The 27,404-nt window shown below is 41.3% G+C and overlaps 2 protein-coding genes across 7 annotated transcripts in view; one reads left to right on the forward strand and one right to left on the reverse strand.

Moving 5' to 3' along the window:
* Nucleotides 1-27,404, reverse strand: part of gsr (glutathione reductase) — a 74,706-nt gene that overhangs the window by 14,267 nt on the left and 33,035 nt on the right. For 4 of the 6 annotated variants that reach the window (XM_061976756.1, XM_061976754.2, XM_061976753.1 and 1 more), the window contains 4 exons: nucleotides 15,090-15,276; nucleotides 9,053-9,079; nucleotides 8,871-8,959; nucleotides 166-235 (listed from right to left, as the gene is read on the reverse strand). In XM_061976756.1, the coding sequence (XP_061832740.1) occupies nucleotides 166-235; nucleotides 8,871-8,959; nucleotides 9,053-9,079; nucleotides 15,090-15,236 (333 nt within the window). In that variant the 5' untranslated portion in view covers nucleotides 15,237-15,276. Of the gene's footprint in view, nucleotides 1-165; nucleotides 236-8,870; nucleotides 8,960-9,052; nucleotides 9,080-15,089; nucleotides 15,277-15,580; nucleotides 15,812-27,404 lie in introns of those variants that run through there. The other 2 variants (XM_061976755.1, XM_072914889.1) reach the window with 2 other exon arrangements.
* On the forward strand, nucleotides 21,695-26,441 carry znf518b (zinc finger protein 518B). The gene is made up of 2 exons (XM_061976751.1): nucleotides 21,695-21,959; nucleotides 22,320-26,441. The coding sequence occupies exon 2, from the start codon at nucleotides 22,423-22,425 to the stop codon at nucleotides 25,390-25,392; it is 2,970 nt and encodes a 989-aa protein (XP_061832735.1). The 5' UTR covers nucleotides 21,695-21,959; nucleotides 22,320-22,422; the 3' UTR covers nucleotides 25,393-26,441.

Below are 27,404 nucleotides of genomic sequence, written 5' to 3' on the forward strand. Positions count from 1 at the left end.
GCTATCCTTGGTCTTATTGATCCCTGATTGGTTAAATGTGTGGCCACCTGAACCCAACCATCCAACACAATCGGATCTTCTTCTTATATAAAGAATGTACCTTAGCTCAATTAAAGGTTAGAAAACCACTGCTTGAGAGACACAATTAAAGTGACTTATGCTTACCTTGTCGAGATTGCTGCGATAAATGTGGTTCAAGCGACTGATGTAAGCGTCCCGTTTTGTTTTCAGAGCTCTGAAAAACAGATTGTGAAATAAAGCGTCAGTTGTCATGCCAACAACGGCACAGCCCTAAAATGACAGTGTTTGTTTGTGAAGCATTTCCTTTTAGTGCTTTAGAAGGGGCCCTATCCTGCATTTTTTTTTTTTTTTTTTTAAACAACATCCTGTCAAGCCATAATAGTGAAGAAATAAAAGACAGAGGAGGAAATTGCAGGGACAAGAGGGGGATAAGACAGACTAGAGAGAGACAACAACTACAAACAAAAACAACATCATCAGCAAGTACAATATATACAAATATGATACAAAAAATTATAGCAAAGAGCCAGTTAATGATGTTAATAGTAATAACACAGTAATGACTATGAACATTATTGCACTACAAATGGAGCAATAAAAACACCAATCGTAATATCATTGATAATTAGAGATGTATCGGCCGATAAATGCTTTAAAATGTAATATCGGAAATTATCAAGTATCTGTTTCAAAAAGTAAAATTTATGACTTTTTAAAACGCCGCTGTACGAAGTGGTACACGGACGTAGGGAGAAGTACGGAGCGCCAATAAACCTTAAAGGCACCGCCTTTGCGTGCCGGCCCAATCACATAATATCTACGGCTTTTCACAGCCATACAGGTCACACTGAGGGTGGCCGTATAAACAACTTTAACACTGTTACAAATATGCGCCACACTGTGAACCCACACCAAACAAGAATGCCAAACACATTTCGGGAGAACATCCGCACCGTAACACAACATAAACACAACAGAACAAATGCCCAGAACCCCTTGCAGCACTAACTCTTTGTTTCTCTCAAGTTTGGTGGCTTATTGTGTTTTCTTATATGCTTTGAGCATCAACAGTACAGCACAGTGTATAGACAAACTTAAGTTATAATGGCCGTTCCCCCCCCGCCCCCCCAATTTGTTTTTATAATGGTGAATCCTCAACAATAGTAACGACATTATTAAAGCTCTATCTTGGGCCAAATTTATATCTACTATTTTGATATCGGCTTTATTGTGCAACCCTACGCTGCACTTTCCAATATTTCTCCAGTTTTTGTAAATTTTCTCGGTTATACGGCCAAACATTTTGCATAACAAACTCGTCCGTTTACCCGTGGATTCGAGAGCTTAAACCAGGGGTGTCAAACACATTTTAGCTCGGAGGCCACATGGAGGAGAATCTATTCTCAAGTGGGCCGGAATGGTAAAATCATGGCATGATCATTTGAAAATAAAGACAACTCCAGGTTGTTTTCTATGTTTTACTTTGGCCAAAAATAGAACAAGCACATTATGAAAACATACAAATCACAAATAATCCTCTGGACAAAACACTTCAAGTTTGTTGAAAATTATGAGAAAACTGGTGTAGTTTCAAAAACACAATGACTTTAGACTTCGTCTCAGTGTATTTACAAAGCCAGGATTAATCTTTAAATCACAGTCTTTCTGGGATTGAAAAAAAAAACATGACATGTAATCTCTTCGAGGTATCAAATGCCTCCTTTTTCATGTCCATGTACCAATCCAGTGCTAACTCAACAAAGCGTAAGAAACGGAGGTAAAAACTATTCGAAAGGGTTAAGTTTTCTCGTGTGACAGAGACATTACAGGGTAGTAAGGTTGCAAAATAACGATGTGATCGAAGCAGAAGACATAAAACGGCAGGTTTTAAGTTTCATTTGGGTTAAGGGAGAGGAGCCGCAGCCACGCTTTACTTTGTACCTCTTGCTAGTCCTAACAGAATTGCTATTGTGACATCCAGAGGACACATTTAGAACAGCAGTTTCTTTCATTAAAAAAAAAAAAGCAGCTCATTTTAATACTTGGCAAATTCATCACGCAAGCCGGATAAAACCTGTTCGTTTGACACCCCTGGCTTAAACAAAATAATTAAACATGTTGATCACTTAGTCTATGTACTTTTTTTTTAAGTACAGCTACAAAATAAGCCATCATGGAGGGAGCCAAGGAAAGTTGCACGCGCCAGCACTTTGATAAAAAAAAAAAAGGTGAGAAACGCTATTCAAGAACGAACTCGTAGCATAGTACAAGTTTATTTAAAATCACTTAAAAAGGAGAATAAACATGAATTAAGGCACACTTAAAAACTCCACGACAACCCCTGTCGTATGTCACTGATCTCTATCTCCTTTGTTTGGGCTCGCCTTCCTAACAACCTTGACGACAGCGCCGCATAAACAAGAGGCCTGACGTGAAGTGACAGAGCCGGGGCCTCATGTACAAGAGAGTTGAGTGGCTCTCCGACTAAATATGGACGTACAATCAAATCCAGAAAAAAGGCGGCAGTAAAAATTCAGACGTACGAAAGTGTTGGCACACACAAATCCAAGCACATTTCTTTGTTGCATCGCAATCTACTTGAAATTGAATTGAGTTTATTTTGAGCATGCATGCATACATGATACATGTTCGAAAAGGAGTAGGAAGAAGCAGAGCTTATTTAATCCTACAACTATTCCTTTACAAAGCAGTTGCTAACACTTTTGTTCACTTCCTGTTTTCAATTTATTCACAATATACTCCATAAGTAATAACTTTAAAAATAAATAAATAATTAATGAAGTAAGTTATATTTTATATGGTGAGAAATACGATTATCTAGAAAAAACGAGTAAATTCAGAATGTTTATCATGGTTCTTCTTCTTTGTACTTTGTAAACACTTTTAAGTTTGAAGAGTTTCTTGAAGTGGATCATATTAGTACATTGTTTAATTGAATTGCTTAATCCATTCCATAATAATTCCACATACTGATATACTAAAGGTTTTAAGTGTTGTACGTGCGCACAAATATTATTAGAGCGACCGCCCTAGAACGTTAGAAGGATGAGTGACTCTGACTCCCCCCTGTAGAAATATAATTTGTGTAACTTAAAACACGATGTGTTCATAAAGGTTTAAAGTCATCCAACACCTTAAATCACTGTCCCTGAAAACCTCAAGTAAAGCCAGAAATCTTGGGGTTATTTTAGATTCTGATTTACATTTCGACACTCACATCAAATCAGTAACAAAATCGGCCTACTATCACCTCAAAAATGTAACAAGACTTAGAGGGCTCATGTCAGCTCAAGACTTAGAAAAACTTGTACATGCCTTTATTACCAGTAGGTTAGACTATTGTATTGGTCTCCTTGCAGGTCTTCCCAAAAAACTGTCAGGCATACAACTTGTTCAGAACTCTGCTGCTAGAGTTCTAACAAAGACCAAAAAATGTGAGCACATTACACCAATTCTTAAATCCTTGCATTGGCTCCCTGTACATCAGAGAAATGATTTCAAAATCCTCCTGCTCACATATAAATCACTACATGGTCTAAGGCCGAAGTATATCACTGATATGCTCCCACTATATAAGCCCTCTAGATCACTAAGATCTTCTGAGACCAATCTGTTAGCGGTTCCCAGAGCATCATTCAGTCACTTTGCAACAAATAGCTGGAATAAACTTCCTGAAGATGTCAGACTTTCCCCAACTCTGACTACTTTTAAAACTAGACTGAAAACGTTTATGTTCACCTTAGCTTTCAGCTAAATCTTTTAACTTTTAACGTCCGCACTGTTTTTATTTTTGTTGTCTGCATTTTAATTTTGCTTTTATTTTCTTTCATTTCACTTTGTTTTCTGTGAAGCACTTTGAGTCTGCCTTGAGTATGAAAAGTGCTATACAAATAAAGTTGCCTTGCCTAAAGAATGCCTACTGGTCCCAACGAGATTATAGTTTTTTGACAATTATTTAAAAAGGGATACGAAAGACGTTGAGTCTTGTTTGATTACTCAATGTATTATTACAATATACAGGTGAAGACTGTTGCAGCCGGGTAGTACGTGACAGGTTTTGTTGAATTTGGCTCCTCCCTCAAAAAAAGCAACCAATAGTGTAACTCGATAGTTGGGGTCAATTGCTTGTATTCAGTCACGTGACTTCTTCCCGGAAGTGAAAAGCAGTGGTGGTCGACCAAGCCAATATGGCTGTTGTACAGCAAGCGGCGCGGAAACAGAGTACACAAGAGGCTTAAATCTTCCTGCAAAAAGCGGATACGAGCACATAATCCAACGATGCAATGGAATAGATTCCTATACTTTATCAAAAAAAGATTTGGTCAAGTGATATCAAAGATTATACGTCGGTGGTGTTCCCAGACATATGGAACTATTGTGCTCCAGACATCATTCTACATGACAAATCAGATGGGAACTTGGAAAAGCATGGAGGTCCACAACTCCTTTGTGTGAGGCTGGGTCAAGGACATTGCTATCAAATCTCTCCTGGATAAATATGCATCGTTTTAGCTCTGGTAAGGTTGCATTTCATGATTTAACTTGGCGTCTACTGCCATGTTTGTTGTTGTTGTTGCATACACAGCTTAGTAGTAGCGTGTTTTTCCCCGTCTTTATCAAAATTTAACTATAGATGTCAACATAGTGTATGTACTGAAAGAGTCATTTATGATTGTCTATCAAAATATAACTATAGATGTCAACATTGTGTATGTGCTGAAAGATTCATTCATAATTGTTTACCAAAATATAACTACAGATGTCAACATTGTGTAGGTGCTGAAAGATTCATTTATGATTATTGTCTTTGGTAAAAACTTAACTCTTTTAGGTTTTGATCACATTATCTTTCTTTTATTTAGATACACCGAGTTGGTGCTTTTCGAAACACTCGTAGCAAACGTGTTTAAGAAAATACAAATAATATCAAGATAATACTTAAATGGGTTAAATGTTAAAAGTATATCAAACAAACCTTTAACAAAGTGATCACTGCAAACTCATGCATTCTTCCACTCTGCTCCCTTGGACTGGAGTGTGAGCTACTTTTCATGTTATTTTGTCAAATCCTGCTGTCTTTCTCCCTTTTTGATTACCTCTCAAGGAACTGAAGAACGTTTATCCTTTTCGCGATTTGAACGATTCGTACAGCCGAAAACAACACAAGCATAGGACAGTTTTTCTTCAAGAAAGGCCTAATGGCAACGAGTACCGGTACCCATTGAGAACAGAGCTAACTTGACCACCACACATATTTAATGGGCAGGACTTGAGCCGTAATTGATTACCGTATTTTTCGGAGTATAAGTCGCTCCGGAGTATAAGTCGCACCGGCCGAAAATGAATAATAAAGAAGGAAAAAAACATATATAAGTCGCACTGGAGTATAAGTCACATTTTTTGGGGAAATGTATTTGATAAAAGCCAACACCAAGAATAGACATTTGAAAGGCAATTTAAAATAAATAAAGAATAGTGAACAACAGGCTGAATAAGTGTACGTTATATGAGGCATAAATAACCAACTGAGAACGTGCCTGGTATGTTAACGTAACATATTATGGTAAGAGTCATTCAAATAACTATAACATATAGAACATGCTATACGTTTACCAAACAATCTGTCACTCCTAATCGCTAAATCCCATGAAATCTTATACGTCTAGTCTCTTACGTGAATGAGCTAAATAATATTATTTGATATTTTACGCTAATGTGTTAATAATTTCACACATAAGTCGCTCCTGAGCATAAGTCGCACCCCCGGCCAAACTATGAAAAAAACTGCGATTTAATAGTCTGGAAAATACGGTGATTGAATTACGCTACCACGTCACGTTTGCTGTGGAATAGTGTTTTACACACGTGCTGCTTGGCAGTCGGACACGTCGTAGTTCGGCGGTGCAAACGCAAACTTTGTTTTCACTGAAAATAATATTCCTGTTTAAACGGTAATTAAAACGATAATGTAAGCTACCATTGTTTGCGTCAATGTGAACTTCCTCGCATTGTAATTGTCTACATGCTTGCTGGTCAGAAGATACAATGAAAAAAGATCATTTTAAATAACTACTTATTTGTACAGCAGGTACTCAAGGCAGTCGCTTTTAATGGGTATTTCGTTCGAGAAAAATATTTGAAATAGTTGAAAAATTTGCGTTTGTGTGCACGGTTGGTTGCAGACCAATTTTAAAAAAAAAATATAGGCACTCAGTTGGCACTTTTTTAGGTAAACTGTTACCCTGCATCACTTGTGTGTGGCTAAAGTATACCCAAGTCTGTAGAATTTGCCATGAGGCAGCGCACATTTCCCCGTCAGCGTCGGTTTTGACCAGTGTTGGGTTAGTTACTGAAAAGCAGTAACTAGTTACAGTTACTAGTTACTTCATTTCAAAAGTAACTCAGTTACTTACACCAAAAAGTAATGCGTTACTGTGAAAAGTAACTGTTTAGTTACTTCTTTTTTTCTTCTTTTTTTTTTTTTAAAGCTCCCATTAATGCCCTTTTAGCCTTCATTTCAGTACTGTTATTGCACTGGAGAATAATACAATATGTTGATCAACTTGACATGCATTTGCATCACTGAACTCTGCTAGGCATACAACACACAAAGACAAAGATATGTTACAAAGGCCAATTTGTTTCTGTCCAGAACAAATTGACAAAACTATTTTAAATACGGTAGCTGCAACATAACGTACATAAGTAACAAACAGCATAATAACAGCATAGATGTAAACCAAGAAAGGCACACACTACATACACAAAGCCTAACCAGGCATTTTCTTCCTCAAGTAATTCTGATACAAAATCATGTCTGAAGCCCAGAACACTCAACACATTTCCCCAGTTTTAGTTTAGAGATAAGGAAAGATTGGCCTGGCCCACTAGCAACCCTCTTTATGTTTGTGAACTTTATAGTCTATACATTTAGAGTGATGTGATAATCAAACACTCTAGAAGTCTAGAATGAAAGAGTATATAAGAGAATTGACAGCAACGTTCCCTCTTAGGAGCGCGCCTGTGCAATTGCGCACTGCTCAAGCGTCCTCTGAGCACGGCAAATCTATGCCATGCACAAAATCAAATAAAAAAATAAGCGCATAACAATTTTCGACACGACACGGACACGACAGAGAAAACCGTTTTCGTCATCATTGTTCAAATATTGTAACGTCTGTCGAGACGCTTTGAGAACATGAATTCCATCCATCACTTTACTGAGCAAAACTCTTTATTGTCGGCCATAAACACATCACCAAAACATTAGTAAAAAAAATGATATCTAGCAAAAGTGGTCATTTTCTGCAGTACAAACCAGACCAAAAGCAACTTTGTTATATCAACAGCAGCCACTCGCTCTTTCTCACGTGCCAACACTTGCACGTATGGCACTTGGCCAGTGATGCGTTTACAGCCACACAAAAAGTCGGACAACTCCAACACCACACATAAAGTGTAATTCCAAGTCGTTACACTATGATTTACCAATCCAATGTGTGCTTATTCTAGTGTCATTTATTAGGAATCTTAATTTATAAATATTAATCATTAAATGCTGTTAGTATATTAAATAAATACTAATAAAAATATATTTTTTACAAACAGGAAGTTGTAGGAATGTACACATGATCCCCTGCTTACATCTCATTGTGCAACATGTGAATGTTTTAATGGGAACTAAATGCAATGTCTGAAAGGGTACAAATGATTTCCAAAGCAGGACCTCCACCCAGACAAACAATACAAGTACACAGTTCATGAAAAACAATATTTGTTGCTATTGTCATTGTAAGTGGGCCTAAACACTTATATTAGAAATGCAAATGACTGCTGTCATTTGATTATAATAATAAGAGAATGTTGTCTGTCTATCTGTGTTGAGGTGGGGGACTTGTCCAGGGTGTACGCTGCCTTCCGCCCGAATGCAGCTGAGATAGGCTCCAGCGACCCCGAAAGGGACAAGCGGTAGAAAATGGATGGATGGATGGAGATTGAACTTGTTATTTAGTCAGGTTTGGGACAGGTGTGCTGCTGGTGTAGCCACAGTGTGCACGTCTAAAGTTGCTCACATGGGCTCCACTCATGCTCAGGGAGTTTTTGCGTTTGCTCACACACATGAACAATTAGAGGGAACATTGATTGACAGAGTGTGTGTACCTTCAGCGGTGAATGATGAGCAGAGGCAGACTTAATTCTTAAGTGGTGGTGGAGGTGAAGTGGCATCAGAGTCTCTATCTCTCTTTACTAGCTTCGTCGAAGCATGTTGCTTATGTAGCTTGTTTCAGCAGATTTGAATTGCTGTTTTGGGCAGTAGATGGGATGTTTGATCGAGAGCACAATTTACATTTAACTAAAATGTTCTTTTCTTTGTGATCGACAAAAGAAAAGTAGTGAAAATATCTCCATGTTAGCAAACTCGACTTCTGGCTCCGCCATGATCAGACACGCCCCCACCCCTCTCGTCCCTCCCCACACTCACACACACCCACACAGAGCGCATGTCTCTCTTCTCCGGCTTGTGACACAAGAAGAATCAGAACGATGACACAGCAGCGCTCCGATAAAACACACTTTATACTACATAAAAAGTAACGTAAAATAACGCAGTAACGCATCATGTAGTAACGGTAACTGAGTTACTGAATATAAAAAATAACGCGTTAGATTACTAGTTACCGCCGAAACTAACGGCGTTACAGTAACGCGTTACTTTGTAACGCGTTAGTCCCGACACCGGTTTTGACACATCTCAACTTTACTCTGAAAAGGGGCATACAGCAGGTTTTTGTGCGTACGCCACGGATGTTTTTGACAAAGTCACTTACTCCCAACTGAATTGAACGCTTCCGACGTCAAAGCCGTAATCGGCGTGGTCGTGCAGGTACTCGGCGTGGACCGCTGCATTCCACATCACCTGGGGTAGAAAGTGGAGAAGAAAAAAAAAGGTGTTTGTGAGTGTAGTATGAAGTCACGGTGCGGGGATTCTTCGATGGAGAAGACGTGTTACCTTCTTTGGGACGCAGCCGACATTCACCTGGCAGAGAGAATTAATGATCTTGGGTTAGATTGGTGGTGTCAAAGTAGTAGTAAGTCACAGCCAATGCAATTTGAAAATAGTTTTTCAATTAAAACACATAAAGTTGCAAAAAAAAAATATATATATGTATGCAATGATGTGATCTGACTAGTCGTTCTACAGCACAGTCATAATTTATTGCCCTTGATCACATGACTGTGATAAATGAATTTCCGCAAAGTAATCATTGACCATAAATCAAATATTTTAATAGCTAGAGCATAATAAAATGAAATAACACCCTTTATCACCTTTACTCTTTGAATCCAACATACAGTAATGATGCTGACTAGGACTGAGCCAATTAGTGGCCACGATACTGAACAGCGCGCTCACATTGTTCCCCTCTTGTGGCCAATACTACTGTAGTATTGAGATTTTTAGTTTATTCAGCCATGTCTTGCCTGAAAATGCTTTTCTTAGGACCAACATTTTTACAAACTTTTGCTGAAGCTGCAATATTTGAAGCCTGATGTGGCAAGGCACGACTGTTTTAGGAGAAATACAACCTTTGAAACGCGCACAATGCCAAACTTTTTTTTTGCGTAACAATGTGTAGAGTAAAACATGTTTTTTTTCCCAAGAGTATGTAAAAAGTTACTATGTATTGTACGTTTTGTATTTATTTGTGCACAATATAAATATTTGTCATGCTGAAAAATAAATCAATTATTACTAGGGTTGTCAAATTTAACAAATTAACCCATGTTATTAATCACAATAAAATCGCATTATTCATGCACACACTTAAGATTAGATTAAGCTCTTTTACGTTAACCGTTCAGATCAATGCATACGTCAGGAGACTCCGAGTGGAGTGCTCGCTGGCAAATTTCACTCCAAAATACAGCCTGAAATAACTTTGGATAAAACTCTTCCAACTTTGGTGCAAATAAATGACTTGCATTCAAATAAAACACTTAAAAATGTTCCTGGATGAAATGTTGACGATTAAGTTGCATTTGTGCACAAATATTATTACCGTATTTTTCGGAGTATAAGTCGCACTGGCCGAAAATGCATAATAAAGAAGGAAAAAAACATATATAAGTCTCACTGGAGTATAAGTCGCATTTTTTGGGGAAATGTATTTGATAAAACCCAACACCAAGAATAGACATTTGAAAGGCAATTTAAAATAAATAAAGAATAGTGAACAACAGGCTGAATAAGTGTACGTTATATGAGGCATAAATAACCAACTGAGAACGTGCCTGGTATGTTAACGTAACATATTATGGTAAGAGTCATTCAAATAACTATAACATATAGAACATGCTATACGTTTACCAAACAATCTGTCACTCCTAATCGCTAAATCCCATGAAATCTTATACGTCTAGTCTCTTACGTGAATGAGCTAAATAATATTATTTGATATTTTACGGTAATGTGTTAATAATTTCACACATAAGGCGCTCTTGAGAATAAGTCGCACCCCCGGCCAAACTATGAAAAAAACTGCGACTTATAGTCCGAAAAATACGGTATTTCTTTTTTTAAACAAACATTCATGATGCAAGTGAGTAATCACCGGTGATTAATGGATTCATCTGATTAAAAAAAGGAATCGTTTGAGAACCCTGATGAATAAACATGACGCATTGTGAAGAATGGTTAGGATAAAGTCCTACTTCTTATCGTAGACATGTTGAAATGTTCCTTCATGTAACTTGTTTAAAGTATGCTGGAAATAAACAAAAGCCTTTGGTCATTTTTATTTGCCGTACAAAACAAACATATTTTCCAGTTTGACTAAATAGTGAAGTTGATCGGACTGAGGTTTTTTGGGTTAATGCAATAGGCAAGAGTGGAAGTCAAACTTGGAGCAATTTCCTGCGGTCTGCTCAACTTCCCCTCAGTTACAAAATCCGTTAGCCACAATATTTGGTACACCTGATGTAAGCAAGAAACATGTATACGTTTTACAAAAACACACTTCCTTGTATCTGTCCAAACATTCATCTAATTGTTACCATTATGGTCACCAGTGACCTGGAGTGAAGCAGAAACCCCCACCTTGTCCACATTTCTCACCGGTGTTTTGGCGAGACGTGCTCCCCATTGGAATTCATGCACCCCCTGCATCTGCGCGTGCGTCGTAATTAATGGAATGTGGAAATGTAATTGCGCTTTGAAGGACTCTTTCACTTGAGTATGAACACAATTTTGTTGTATTTTGTCAGTTAATAAACATGTTTCACACTACAAACAATCAAATATATGATTACTCTACAGTAGGTCAAGCGTGGTTGTCCAATTGATTGCAGAATGTACCGTATTTTCCGGGCTATAGGGCGCACTTAAAATCTTTTTTCCCCCTCAAAACTCGACAGTGCGCCTTATAACTCGGTGCGCCTAACGTAAGGAATAGGTTTGGTTGAGCTTACCCACCTTGAAGCTATTTCATTTAGTACATGGTGTAATGATAAGTGTGACCAGTAGATGTCAGTCAAACATAAGAAATAAGTGTAGGCTGCACTATGATGGGTCTCAAGTAAACAACACCAACATTTTAAATATTCAATTGAAAATATAGAACATTACACACGGCGCTCAAAAATCTATCAAAATCTTTTAGTGCGACTTTGGTAAGCTATGAAGCCACACCGTGTGAAGATTTGTCGGCGCATTAAACATAGGAGTATTATTACGGTATGTGTACAAGGTAAGACATTGTCTGGCTTTTGTTAGGCAATATTACCTTACCTTCTGGTACCTGCTGATCTGTATTTGAGATCTGCATAAATCCTGAAAAATTGTGTGCGTCCGCGCCGACGCCGTAGTCGATAAGCTTTATCTTTTTCGCTACCTTCTTGTTATGTGACATTCATCATCAGCTGTTGCCATTTCTAATATAAAGTAGTGTAAAGTTCTTACTTATATCTGTCAGTAAACTCGCCATGAGAGCGCTAAAACATACCGGTGTAGTGAGTTTACATTATTTACCCGAGGAACTTTAGTCATTAGAGAGTTCCGGTCGGACGATTTTTTTACAGGACACATTTCCGGTGTTGTTGTTTCCGGATGAGGAGATGTTGCTCCATTATTGACTTAAGTAAAGTCTGAATGTCATTAAAACAGTAAGTTCCATCTTTTGACACTTCTTCTACCCCCGTCCTTGCACGCTACACCGCTACAACAAAGATGACAGGGAGAAGACGCTGCCGAAGGTGAGCCACGTAAATAGGACTGCCCACAAAACGGCGCATCCAGAAGAGACTGTCAGAAAGCGGCTTGAAGATGATCTGTAAAACATAATCTATGCAACATTTTGACCAAAGAACCACCATTACATGTTATGTAGACCACAAGGAAGTGTTTTACATTTAGAAAAAAATTATAATAACATGACTCCTTTAATGAGCCCTATAATCCGGTGCACCTAATATATAAAAAAAGATTTAAAAAATAGACCATTGATCGGCAGTGCGCTTTATACTCCGGTGCGCCCTACGGTCCGGAAAATACGTTAGCTGTTTTTTTATGGCCTCCCAAAAAACATCAAAAATACGAAATAAGAGCACCGGACAGGACCGTAAACACCACACCGGTGAAAAACAACTCCAGTCTGAAACAGTCACAAGAGTGTGACATGTTTAGCCTTCTTTTTAAGACTATTTCCTTATAAACAACATGTCAGGTTCACGCGCCTTCCCCAAAACCGCCACAGCGGGGTCTGGAAGGTAAGACCGACTCAAGGGCCAGTCTGGCGGACTCGAGGCAAAGCACTTTGGGTAAATAAGGGTATAAGGTAAACAACAATCAGTGGCCTAGTGGTTAGAACAAGCGAGTCAGGTTACTTTTAGACCTCCACCCCAGATCACACCTCACTCCAACCCACTTCTCCAAAGTGGGCTGGCTCAGGGTGGAGGACAGAGTAAAACAACTTGCACTGAGCCTAGTCTATAAAATCCACTACACCTCCCTTATACCGTAGTACTGATCGCCATAACCACAACACCAGGGGGGAATTCCACAAACCACGTTAAACCCAGATTCCGATCTAACAAAGGTCTTAACTCATTCTCCTTCTATGCCACATCAATATGGAATGCACTCCCAACAGGTGTAAAAGAAAGTGCATCTCTATCCTCCTTGAAAACCGCACTAAAACAACACATCCAGGCAACTTCAACCCTTGACTAACACCCTCCCCCTTCCACATCCCCGGATTGTAAATAACCAAATGTAAATAATCAAATGTATTTCTAATGTATATACTTGTTCTTATGCTATCTGGACTCACTATGTTCTCTGCTTGCTGTACATATCCTACCAAGTCAGACCTACACTGTTTCAATGCCCATTTCTCTGATGATGCAATTGTTGATGACTGAAGTGCTGATATCAACCAAACCCTCCTCATCCCACTCCCCGAATTGTAAATAATTCAATGTATATACTCTGATGATTAACTTGTGTGATGACTGTATTATGCTGATAGGATATATTTGTACCATGAATTGATTTACGTGGACCCCGACTTAAACAAGTTGAAAAACGTATTCGGGTGTTACCATTTAGTGGTCAATTGTATGGAATATGTACTGTACTGTGCAACCTACTAATAAAAGTTTCAATCAATCAATCAAGAGTGTCCGCCCTGAGATCGGTAGGTTGTGAGTTCAAACCCCTGCTGAGTCATACCAAAGACTATAAAAATGGGACCCATTACCTCCCTGCTTGGCACTCAGAATCAAGGGTTGGAATTGGGTGTTAAATCACCAAAAATGATTCCCGGGTGCGGCCACTGCTGCTGCTCACTGCTCCCCTCACCTCCCAGGGGCTGATCAAGGGTGATGGGTCAAATGCAGAGAATAATTTTGCCACACCTAGTGTGTGTGTGTGACAATCATCGTTTTTTTAACTTTAACTCTTAACAAGCTACAGTAGCCCTTAGGCACGCTTATGTGTACACTGGAGCAGAAGAGGACAAGATGGAGGTCTTATTGTTTACTGAATGGATCCCCCATTAGCTGACGCCAAGGCGACTGCTAGTCTTCCTGGGGTCCATATAGGAGCATACAAAATTAAAATACAAAGAATACATGCATTACCAGACATTATACAATGGAAAAATACAACATAAGATAAAAAGCTAGTTAAAACCAGTATTAAAAATTCACGTCTGTGGGCAGCTGCAATAGGTGTATCTTCAAAGCTGTCTTGAATGACAATTTACTTTGTGAGAGATTAATGTGAGATGGCAACCCATTCCAGAATGATGTACATCTATACATGACTGTATGTTTGAGGAGATTGGTCCTGGGAGCAGGAAGTGCCAAATAGTCATTGCTGGCATTCCTAGTGTCATGAATATGTGTGTTATCTGATTTTAAAAACTGTTTGTAAAAGTAATCTGGCGATTGATCTAAAATGATAGTTCTAAAGAACATAAGGAGACTACAATGCATCTTTTGTTCAACAGACAACCAGGACAGGCGTGAATGCATAAATGAAATATTAGTGCGCAAAGAACATTTAAGTACCAGTCTAGCCGCTCTGTTCTGAACAAGTTGCAGTTTGTTCAGGTCAGACTTAGTCGTAGCGGACCATATTATAGGACAGTAATGAAGATGACAGAAAACCAAGTGACCCATTGTTGAGGATGTCAAGAAGGTGGAGCACTTCCTGACCATGGCTAAACCTCTTTCCATTTTCATTGAAATACCATCACTATGATCGGACCATAACAGTTGACTGTCTAATAGCACACCAAGCAGTTTTGCTTTTTTAACCTGCTCAATAGGTATGTCTGACATTGAAATATGAAGCTGTGGGTCATCAACAAGCATATGCCTGGATACAACAAGAATGCTTTTTGTTTTTGTCAATATTCACAACAAGTTTACTATCATTTACCCAGCCTGACACTCTCTCCAGGTCTTCCTGCTGGTCTTTTACATACTTTTACGGTCTACCGGAGCGGAGGTTCCAGGTGTCAGGTGTTTGAATGGCTACTCACGCAGGTACCTCCGAGTTTGTGACTCTCGATCACGGCAGCGGTGGCGCCCAGCTCCGCCGCCCTCCGCGCCCCGGCGAGACCTCCGGAGCCGCCGCCGATCACCAGGAAGTCGAACCGGGTCACCTCTGCTCTGGTTGTTGCTGCCATACCGCGACGGAACGCCCGGAAAAACGGGGAAGCTCGACGTCTGGTGACGGGCGAGAAGAAGGGGAAAGGTGTCCGAGTTAGGCAGGGTAATAGCGCCATAACCAGGAAGCGGACGCGCGGGTGGGAGGGTCCAGCTGAAAAAAGCTGCACTGTCATTATGAAATGCAACAATGGCGGGCAAATCCTAGAAAACGTGCCCACAATGGCGCCCACTTTAACAACAGGTGTCAAAACCACAGCGAGAGTACTTACTAAATACCCCAAACAACCTACTTTTTTGGCAAATGTGTCCCTCGTATCAAGCTTTAAGACTATTTATCATGGGAAATGAACTCCAAACATACCTGGGGGGTAGTAGTGGCAGTGAAATGGACACAACTTGAAGATACCTGCTTGACTTTACGGGTAGCATTTTTCCACCATTTTGTGCCTCGCTCTGTCAAGCTACTGGATAACAATTCACAATTTTACGGTGTGTTTAAGGGAAACTGTACACGTGTGTGCCGATAAGTAAACAATACGAAACAGGAAGTAGTGCTTCCGGTTTGTCAACGGTCGCGACCAATCAGAACGCTAAATCATTCGCCAAAACAGCCGTAAGAATCCAGCGTACATCTCCTATGTAGCAATAGGAATTGCTTGTATGTGTTGTGTTCCTACCCGGACGGTTTAGAGAGACGCACCGGAATATATTATTATAAATAAAGGTTTATAAAATTAAAAAAAAAATAGCATTTTTTTGTTTTTTTTTGTTTTAGTGAACAACTAACATACATTTATAATTCACACAAAAGTCAAGGCACTTTTAACATCAAGGAAAGAAAACAAAAGCAAATACAGTGAGTAATAATACTAACAAATATGGAAGAAAAAAAAGGACAAAAAGGGCTACTTAAAGGCCTACAGAAATGCGATTTTCTTATTTAAACGGGGATAGCAGGTCCATTCTATGTGTCATACTTGATCATTTCGCGATATTGCCATATTTTTGCTGAAAGGATTTAGTAGAGAACACCGACGATAAAGTTCGCAACTTTTGGTCGCTGATAAAAAAGCCTTGCCTGTACCGGAAGTAGCAGACGAGTAGCGTGACGTCACAGGTTGTGGAGCTCCTCACATCTGCACATTGTTTACAATCATGGCCACCAGCAGCGAGAGCGATTCGGACCGAGAAAGCGACAATTTACCCGTTAATTTGAGCGAAGATGAAAGATTCGTGGATGAGGAAAGTGAGAGTGAAGGACTAGAGGGCAGGGGGAGCGATTCAGATAGGGAAGATGCTGTGAGAGGCGGGTGGGACCTGATATTCAGCTGGGAATGACTAAAACAGTAAATAAACACAAGACATATATATACTCTATTAGCCACAACACAACCAGGCTTATATTTAATATGCCACAAATTAATCCCGCATAACAAACACCTCCCCCCTCCCGTCCATATAACCCGCCAAATACAACTCAAACACCTGCACAACACACTCAATCCCACAGCCCAAAGTACCGTTCACCTCCCCAAAGTTCATACAGCACATATATTTCCCCAAAGTCCCCAAAGTTACGTACGTGACATGCACATAGCGGCACGCACGTACGGGCAAGCGATTGGAAGCCGCAGCTGCATGCGTACTCACGGTACCGTGTCTGCGTATCCAACTCAAAGTCCTCCTGGTAAGAGTCTCTGTTGTCCAGTTCTCCAGAGGCCAATGGTAAAGCTTGACTGTCATCTTCCGGGAATGTAAACAATGAAACACCGGCTGTGTTTGTGTTGCTGCAATCCGCCGCAATACACCGCTTCCCACCTACAGCTTTCTTCTTTGCGGTCTCCATTGTTCATTGAACAAATTGCAAAATATTCACCAACACAGATGTCCAGAATACTGTGGAATTTTGCGATGAAAACAGACGACTTAATAGTTGGCCACCATGCTGTCCCAAAATGTCCTATACAATCCGCGACATCACGCGCAGACGTCATCATACTGAGACGTTTTCAGCAGGATATTTTGTGCGAAATTTAAAATTGCACTTTAGTAAACTAACCCGGCCGTATTGGCATTTGTTGCAATGTTAAGATTTCATCATTGATGTATAAACTATCAGACTGCGTGGTCGGTAGTAGTGGGTTTCAGTAGGCCTTTAAATCACTTTAAATGTTTTTAACAAGGATATCAATTTAAGGTCTTTTGTACTCTTAATCATTCTCCAAGATTTGATTGATAATTGTAAACCATTAAGCCAATTACAAAATGTAGGCCTTACTTTCATAAATCAGAATCAGAATAGTTTTTATTGCCATTGTTTGAGAACGGGTTCACAAACTACGAATTTTTCTTGGTGCAATCGTGCAACATAAAACACATATAACACAGATTTGGTAATAAAAACAGCTGAAACTGAGCTATCAGATCTTGTTATTGTTCATGTGCCTGATGGCCGAGGGGAAAAAAACTGTTCAGGTGGCGGGAGGTGTGGGTCTGGATGGACCGTGGTCTCCTGCCTGAGGGGAGAGGGGAGAATAGTTTGTGTCCAGGGTGAGAAGAGTCAGCTGTGACCCAACCCACACGGCTCCTGGTCCTGGAGGAGTACAGGTCCTGGAGGGATGGGAGCTTGCAGCCAATCACCTCAGCAGCCCGTACGATGCGCTGCAGCCGATGCTTATCCTGGACTGTGGCGCCGGGGAACCACACAGTGATGGAGGAGGTGAGGATGGACTCGATGATGGCTGAGTAAAACTGCACCAACATCTCCGTCGGCACCTTAAGTTTCCTCAGCTGCCGCAGGAAGTAAATCCTCTGCTGGGCCTTCTTGATGAGGGAGCTGATGGTCGGCTCCCACTTGAGGTCCTGGGTGATGGTTGTCCCCAAGAAACGGCAGGAGTCCACAATGGAGACGGGGGTGGGAGAGTCAATCAGGGTGAGGGGGGATGGTGGGGCTGTGACTTTCCTGAAGTCCATGATCATCTCCACTGTTTTCTGGGCGTTCAGCTCCAGATTGTTGAGGCTGCACCAGGACGCCAGCCGGTCCACCTCTCTCCTGTAGGCGGACTCATCGTCATCCGAGATGTGCCCGATGAGGGTAGTGTCATCCAGAAACGTGGGCGGCTTTACGGACTGGTGACGAGAGGTGCAGCAGTTTGTATACAGGGAGAAGAGCCATGGGGAAAGTATACAGCCCTGAGGAGTACCAGTGTAAATCGACATTTATGTAGAAAATGTTTTGCCTGGAGCATAATAACGTTGACAAATATTTCCATGTCGTTTATAATATTACCAAATTTGATCTCTTCTATAGAGAATAGGGACATCTCCACACCCGTGTCTCTCAGTCAATGTAGACATGTAGACTCTCACATTCCACACACAGATGATTGACATCCTCTACAGCTCCACATATATATCAACCTCCATGTTAAATTTAAGTTTCAAAAAATCATTTAAAGGGTATATTCCATTTATAATTTTTTTAATTGTATTTCTTTAATTTTCCTTATTTTCCTTAGCTCAACTTTTGTAAACTCATTCAGGGTATATTGTCTATGAACTGTGCCCGGAAAATATTATTTCACTAAAACTGCCCTCATATATTTTGTTGGAACATTTTTCATCACGCCCTGCGATGAGGTGGCGACTTGTCCAGGGTGTACCCCGCCTTCCGCCCGATTGTAGCTGAGATAGGCTCCAGCGCCCCCCGCGACCCCGAAGGGAATAAGCGTTAGGAAATGGATGGGATGGATTTTTCATCACAGAAATGAACATCTTCAATATTCAGGTTTCGCGGACAAGGCGTAGTATTTGAATACAAAACAAGTCAGGGAAACAGTACATGTGTGCGCCGATAAATAAACAATACAACCAAAAAGCTGTGAAAACGATGATGCTGTGTTCCAAATGTAAGTTATTTACTGCGATTGAGTGAGCCTATGGCTTTGCACTTTGTTTATTATATATATATATATATATATATACACATACATACATACATACATACATATACACATACATATACACACACACACATATATACAGTGTTGGGACTAACGCGTTACTTTGTAACGCGTTAGTCCCAACACTACTGTAACGCCGGTAATTTCGGCGGTAACTAGTAATCTAACGCGTTATTTTTTATATTCAGTAACTCAGTTACCGTTACTACATGATGCGTTACTGCGTTATTTTACGTTACTTTTTATGTAGTATAAAGTGTGTTTTATCGGAGCGCTGCTGTGTCATCGTTCTGATTCTTCTTGCGTCACAAGCCGGAAAAGAGAGAGAGACATGCGCTCTGTGTGTGAGTGAGTGTGAGGGAGGAGAGGGAGGAGAGGGGGGCGTGTCTGATCATGGCGGAGCCAGAAGTCGAGTTTGCTAACATGGAGATATTTTCATGACTTTTCTTTTGTCGAGCACAAAGAAAATAACATTTTAGTTAAATGTAAATTGTGCTTTGGATCAAAGATCCCATCTACTGCCCAAAACAGCAATTCAAATCTGCTGAAACAAGCTACATAAGCAACATGCTTCGACGAAGCTAGTAAAGAGAGATAGAGACTCTGATGCCACTTCAGCACTGAAGGTACACACACTCTGTCAATCAATGTTCCCTCTAATTGTTCATGTGTGTGAGCAAACGCAAAAACTCCCTGAGCATTCAGTGGAGCACATGTGAGCAACATCAGAACTGTGGCTACACCAGCAGCACACCTGTCCCAAACCTGACTAAATAACAAGTTCCATCTCCATCCATCCATCCATTTTCTACCGCTTGTCCCTTTCGGGGTCGCTGGAGCCTATCTCAGCTGCATTCTGGCGGAAGGCAGCGTACACCCTGGAAAAGTCCCCACCCATCGCAGGGCCAACACAGATAGACAGACAACATTCTCTTATTATTATAATCAAATGACAGCAGTCATTTCCATTTTTAACATAAGTGTTTAGGCCCACTTACAATGACAATAACAACAAATATTGTTTTTCATGAACTGTGTACTTGTATTGTTTGTCTGGGTGGAGGTCCTGCTTTGGAAATAGTTTGTACCTCTTTCAGACATTGCATTTAGTTCCCATTAAAACATTCACATGTTGCACAATGAGATGTAAGCAGGGGATCATGTGTACATTCCTGCAACTTCCTGTTTGTAAAAAATATATTTTTATTAGTATGTAATATATTAACAGCATTTAATGATTAATATTTATAAATTAAGATTCCTAATAAATGACACTATAATAGGCACACATTTGATTGGTAAATCATAGAGTAACGACCTGGAATTACACTTTATGTGTGGTGTTGGAATTGTCCGACTTTTTGTGTGGCTGTAAACGCATCACTCTAAATGTATAGACTATAAAGTTCACAAACATAAAGAGGGATCCTAGTGGGCCAGGCCAATCGTTCCTTATCTCTAAACTAAAACTGGGGAAATGTGTAGAGTGTTCTGGGCTTCAGACATGATTTTGTGTCAGAATTTCTTGAGGAAAAAATGCCTGGTTAGGCTTTGTGTATGTAGTGTGTGCCTTTCTTGGTTTACAGCTATGCTGTTATTATGCTGTTTGTTACTTATGTATGTTATGTTGCAGCTATTTAAAATAGTTTTGTCAATTTGTTCTGGCGAGAAACAAATTGGCCTTTGTAACATATCTTTGTCTTTGTGTGTTGTATGTAGACCACATTGCTTAGCAGAGTTCAGTGATACAAATGTATGTCAAGTTGATCAACAGATTGTATTATTCTCCAGTGCAATAACAGTACTGAAATGAAGGCTAAAAGGGCATTAATTGGAGCTTTAAAAAAAAAGAAGAAAAAAAGAAGTAACTAAATAGTTACTTTTCACAACGCATTACTTTTTGGTGTAAGTAACTGAGTTAGTAACTGAGTTACTTTTGAAATGAAGTAACTAGTAACTATAACTAGTTACTGTTTTTCAGTAACTAACCCAACACTGCATATATATATATATATATATATATATATATATATATATATATATATATAAATATATATATATATATATATATATATATATATATATATATATATGTTTTGTACCCTTTTTGTACTGTTTTGTACTTTTTTTGTACTTACTTTGATTATTATTTTCAACTGTTTGTAAATGTTGAAATGTATAAATAAAGGTTTATATTAAAAAAAATAAAAAATTAAAAAATTAAAAAAGATAAACAAACAATACAAAACAGGAAGTAGTGCTTCCGGTATATGAACCAATCAGGACGCTAAATCATTCGCCAAAACAGCCGTAAGAATCCAGCGTAAATCTCCCATGTAAATGTACACGTAGTTTTTACGTATAATCACCTAGAGAATAGCACTTGTGCTTCGCGCCGTACGCTCAGTCCGGCCGTTAAAAAAAACAGTCAAAAAGCATGCATCCGGTTTTGTCAAAGTAAAACCCGACTCGAAAGATATTATAAACCTTACATTATCCCACAGCTAAAACTCTTACAGTCGGTTTATTATGTAAAAAAACTGTGTGGAAAAGGATAAATTAGAAAGACTCGTCAGTTTAAATACGTTTGACTGCTTAATGAAATAGCGCATGTCCTTATTCTGAAGGCACTTTTTTGTTTTCCGGAGGAATCCAAACAAGCTATCCCAACCGAAGCTAATGGCGAAAGCCGCTGATTTGCAGCGGAGACAAGCGTAGTGAAATCATCCAGTAATACAACACTTTCTCCAAAGGTGCTCGTCCAACAATATACATGAGGTACGTACGTGACATTTATCTACCTGACTAGTAGGCAAATTTCCCCCCAGATCGGGCGTCGTCTTTGTGACCCCTCTTGCCGTGGTGAAGCCTCATTGGTCGGGCCTTCACGTTGTAATCAGAGAAAACGTATGCAAAAAAGCAGGACAAAAATTTTAACCCATGCATTTTTATTTATAATGTATTTGAGTAATTGCAGTCGTCGGGGGTTTTGTTGGCAAACGTCGTTGGTGTTGCATGCATTTCCGCAGACCCAAAGTGAATGAGAAACCTAGGGGGAGGGGCTAGGCTTATATTGATGCCAAATCAACAGAAATACCTTAACATCATGTCTCTGTCTTGTCTTGTTGAATATATAAGATCACACTCCAGCAGACACCGATAAGCAGAAACGGATGCGGACGGTGCTGTGAAACCGTGGAAGCGGGTGGAGCTGCTGCTGCCGTGAGGTGACCCCATCAGCATGAAGCCCGTGGCCTATCAAAACTTCCTCTCCTCGATGTACGGCATGGCACCGCCCGTCTACGTGGTCCCCGTACCAAGCTCCCCTAAAATGGCACGCTGCGACAAGTGCGGATTCATGGCCTCGGACATGGAGTTGTTCAAGAAGCACGTGCTCGAGCACACGGCGGCGAAACTGTACTGCAGTTATTGCCAGAAATCCGTGTCGAGCCAGGACGAACTCACCGCCCACATGCAGCAACATCTCAAGCAAACGTTCACCTGCCCGTACTGTGGCATTGGCTATGTGAGGAAGCTCTGCATGGTGAAGCACATTGAGCGCGTGCATAACGTGAGCAGTAGTCAAGGACCCCCAAAGATCGGCACGGCTATGAATCCACCGTCAACATTTCAGCCGGTCGGCGTGGCCGTGCCATTCCCCACCAGGCCTGCCATCAGACTGGACCAAGGCGGGCCGAATTCTAGGACAGTAGACACAAAGCTCCTAAGTCACCCTAATGGTATTTCAAATAATTTACCTAACCACAACAGGGCTTTGACGGTGTCGCTCCCTGAGGAGGTGTCGATCCCTGCTGGCTGCCTGGTGGAACTTGTCGAAGTGAAAACCGTCAATGGGTCTAAAGAGCTCAAACTGAGGCTGGTCTCTCAACAAGACGACAACGAGGTAGTCATGACAGACACAAGGACAGCAGTTGAACAAAACCCCCCAGCGGGGAAGACCGTAGCATCCAAACTGAATGCGACGAAGATAACAAATACGGGGATGTGCTTTGTGAACAAGAAGCCGTTTGAAACGATGACCCCGGTCAGCACGTCCAAAAGCATAGTCTCCAACCAAGTCTCGATGAAGAGAACGTCGGAGGAAGTCATCAACCTATCGGAGTACTACCCAAACAAGGTTTCCAAAACTGTCCACTATCCTGCAAAAGAAAAGACGGCGAGCCCGACGGCGTGGAACAAACCTGTTTCCGCTGGAGCCAAATCTGATGGCGTCATCTTCGTAAGAAAGACCTGCCTTGTGCCGCCGGAAAAAACTGAATTGCGTGTTTCTCAGCAAAAAACTGACGAAAGGATGACAAGTCTTCCAGAGCATCGCAAGACTATTTCCGCCGTGGCAGGACGTCCCGTTCGAGACATGTTGACGTCTGTCAAAGTTAAAGCCTCTTCCAAAGTCAGGAAGACTCCAGATTGTATTAACCTGGAAAATCAGAGCTCCTCCTCTTCAAATGATCCTTCAGGTGCAGCTGTGCGAGTGGCACCTCTGAGGATCAAGCTCGGCAAGAACAGACCCTCTCCCAAGTCCTCTTTCCAAGTTCCCTCCACTTTGCTAAGATTGCTCAATGAATCGTCATCTGTCAAAGCGCCCATGGATTCCTCTCGCCGGAAGTCCGGCGTACCAGCTGGGTCTCAGGGCGTCGGCGCCAGGGAGAAGACGCCGGAGCCCGAGAGCTTCCCGGTCATCTCATCTGTGTTTTCGCTGAGCCAACAACCAGGGGAAACTCAGGGCGCCATGGTCATGGCTCTGCGGGGCATCGTCATGGACAAACATCACAACATCGAGGGTTTGAAACCAGCTGCCGACACGCAGGATCGGTTACCAGTGAAGCGGGCGCATGTCCCTGTCAAACTGGAACGGCATGAGAAAATAATGGAACACCAGCCTGTCATGGCACGGAATGACATTAAAAAGGAAGCGAATCATGAGAAGGACAGCATGACGCAGATGGACAAAAATAAGTGTTTGAAGTCTGAAAACGATGAGCTGGTTTGTAATAAGTCCTCTGCTGTTGTGTATAACTTGTCAAAATACGTGACCGTCGCTTTGACAAGAGTGGACGAATACGGCGCATGGAAAAAGAGCAGAAAAAGGCCGAAAACCAGGGCGCCCAAATACAAGCGCCTGACGTCCGCACCCAGCGTCCGCACCGACAACCAACTGATGCCGCTCCAGTCAGACCAGCTGATGACGCAGCTGAAACCTGTAGTGTCCGAATGCAAAACCCGGACGTCCGCACCAAGCGTCCGCACCGAGATCCAACTGATGGCGCTCAAGTCGGACCAGCTGGCGACACCCGTAGTGTCCGAATGCAAGCCCCCGACGTCTGCATGCAGCGTCCGCACCAACAACCAACCGATGGCGCTCAAGTGGAACCAGCTGACCACACGGCCGAAACCGGTAGTGTCTGAATACCAGCTCCCGACGTCCGTGCCAAGCGTCCGCACCGAGAACCAACTGAGGGTGCTCAAGTGGGACCAACTGGCAGCGCGGCTGAAACCCGTTGCGTCCGAATGCCAGCCCCCGACGTCAGCGCCAAGCGTCCGCACCGAGAACCAACTGAGGGTGCTCAAATGGGATCAACTGGCGGCGCGGCTGAAACCCATTGCGTCCGAATGCCAGCCCCCGACGTCAGCGCCAAGCGTCCGCACCGAGAACCAACTGAGGGTGCTCAAGTGGGACCAACTGGCGGCGCGGCTGAAACCTCTAGCGTCCGAATGCAAGCCCCCGATGTCTACGCCCAATCCCCGTACCAAGAACCAACTGTTGGTGTTCAAGTGGGACCAGCTGGCGGCGCAGCTGAAACCAGTAGTGTCCGAATGCCAGCCCTCGACGTCCGCACCAAGCGTCCACACCGAGATCCAACTGATGGCGCTCCAGTCGGACCAGCTGTCGACGCGGGCGAAACCCGTAGCGTCCGTATGCCAGACCCCAACATCCGCACCCAGCCCCCGCACCAAGAACCAACTGATGCCGCTCAAGTCGGACCAGCTGGTGACAAACCCAGGCCCAGATCAGCCTGTGGTGATCCTCAATCACCCCAAACCGCGGTCTCCCGTTCAGGAAACGGACGCCGTTACCCACGCCAGACGCCCGGAGAAACCCGCAAAGTGCCAAATATTAAAGATGAGGCTGGGCAAGGTGATGGGACGGAAGTACGAGGTCACTGGATGCACTGTTCGGGTCTCCCAATAAGCATATGCGGAGTATTTGCAATGAAAGCACTATTTTTTATTTAAGACCTGACAAAACATTCAATACTGGACATTTTTGTACAAATATTTATCTGTAACGTGCGCTTCTCCATGGGTGTTAGATTCTGTCGGGAAAGTACAAGCAAGGAAACATTTCAAAGCCTTATTAGCGACTCGTAGCATAGACTCTGTATAGGCAATGTGCTACAAACGCCTCATAATTATATTCATTGTTCTTGGACTATGTTTAAAAGAGGAACGAGATACAGTATGATAGATATACGTAGGACAATGTTTGCTGTGTTGTTGTTTTTTTTTCTTAAACAATGCCTCTTTTTAATCCCTGTCTCGATTTATTAATCGTAAGCCGCCGCATGATTGGAACTGCCACTCCCTCTTCGCACTTAGCAACCGCCGCCCCGTATAGTAGACTGCATCGCCATCTGCGGCGTCTTTTGCAGCCTGTCATGCACAGTCATGACTATTCCCTTCAAATGTGTCATCGTCAACAAGTTAATCAGCAATAAACTCCCACCTGTGGTACGTTTGGCGGCAAAATCCATCCAGATCAAAACCTCATGCCACTATATGATAGGTCATTAGTTGCTATTTAAGACCGGATTCATTTCTTTTGTTAATATTCCACTTAAAAACAAAAGGAATCCATGTTTTCAGGGTGTGTTACATATATAAATAAAATGTTCACGAATGACAATATCCAGCCAACAAATATTTGTTGTCATTTATGTTGGTGAGCTGCAGATTTCTGCACTCTTAAAGGCAAAATCCGTCCAGATAAAGAAGCAACAATCGTGTGGGTCAAAATGTATGTCATTGTATGTGAATATTGACACTGGTGGAGAAAACGAGATAAAGCGCCCTACTTTGTGTAAATACTGCAAAAAAAAAAAAAAAAAAAAAAAAAGAATAAATAACAATGCTTGGTGTTATTGTAGTGCGGAGGATTGTTTTTACCCACTCGGGAAGGAGTGCCTGAATGCACCATGTGTGTCGATGTGGCAGCTTTAAGTTACCTTTTGTATTTATTTACTCGAATTTTTAAAGTCTTAAACATACCGCCAGTCAGAATCAGTCAGAGAACAAAAATAGATACTTTAATTGATTCTCACTTTTGTTTTTAATGTGTATAAATATATAATGTACGTCCTCATAACGTGTCCTTTTATTTTTGTATATGTGGACTTAGCAGCCACAACATTAGGTACACTTGCACACTCCCAACACGGGGCTGTCCAGACTCCCCTAAAAGTAAACATCTATTTGAATGAAATAGATCTGCTGTGAAACGTCAGTTTCTAAGCCGAACACTAATTCAACAATGTGTCTAATATTGTGGCTGCTGTCTTGCTTCAATGAAATAACTACTTCTAGATGTTTTATGCCTTTTCCACATGTCCTCCAAGACTCCAGTGTTCCTTATCATACTCCACATTTCGATATTATGACTGTATTTTTTAAATATTAAAAATGTAAATCACTGTCATGACGTTAAGATGTTTTTTTTCTTTAAACACCGTCTCTGCAGATGTAATACCAGAGCTTGCCCAGCAGATGGTGCCTAAGCTCCATTGTTATTCTTACTGACCGCCCTTCACTCTTCAAATGCGCAATTCTTTGTGACTTTTTAAAAATGCATTCTGCATTTGCATACTTGAACTTTTATGACTTGGGAACTTTTTAAAACGATCTCGAGCCACATGTGCGGATTTAAAAAAAAAACTCTGTCCCCAAGCGAACGCATACCCTGGGTGTCATACGCATGCCAACCTACTAGGGGCGCTGTGGCCTAGAACTGTAAGCCCATTTTAGCCAATCAGACAGATCCAAAATGTCGCTTCCGTAGGCGGCATATAACAAAAGAAAAAAACAATATACAATCGTGGTCTAAAGTTTACATACACTTGTAAAGAACATAATGTCATGGCTATCTTGAGTTTCCAATAATTTCTACAACTCTTATTTTTCAGTGATAGAGTGATTGGAGCACATACT

Source organism: Nerophis lumbriciformis, linkage group LG16 (assembly GCF_033978685.3).
Source record: "Nerophis lumbriciformis linkage group LG16, RoL_Nlum_v2.1, whole genome shotgun sequence".
Lineage (NCBI taxonomy): Eukaryota > Metazoa > Chordata > Actinopteri > Syngnathiformes > Syngnathidae > Nerophis > Nerophis lumbriciformis.

Excerpts from the sequence above, each read along its gene's own strand:
- znf518b (XM_061976751.1), top strand. The coding sequence starts at position 22,423 with ATGAAGCCCGTGGCCTATCAAAACTTCCTCTCCTCGATGTACGGCATG.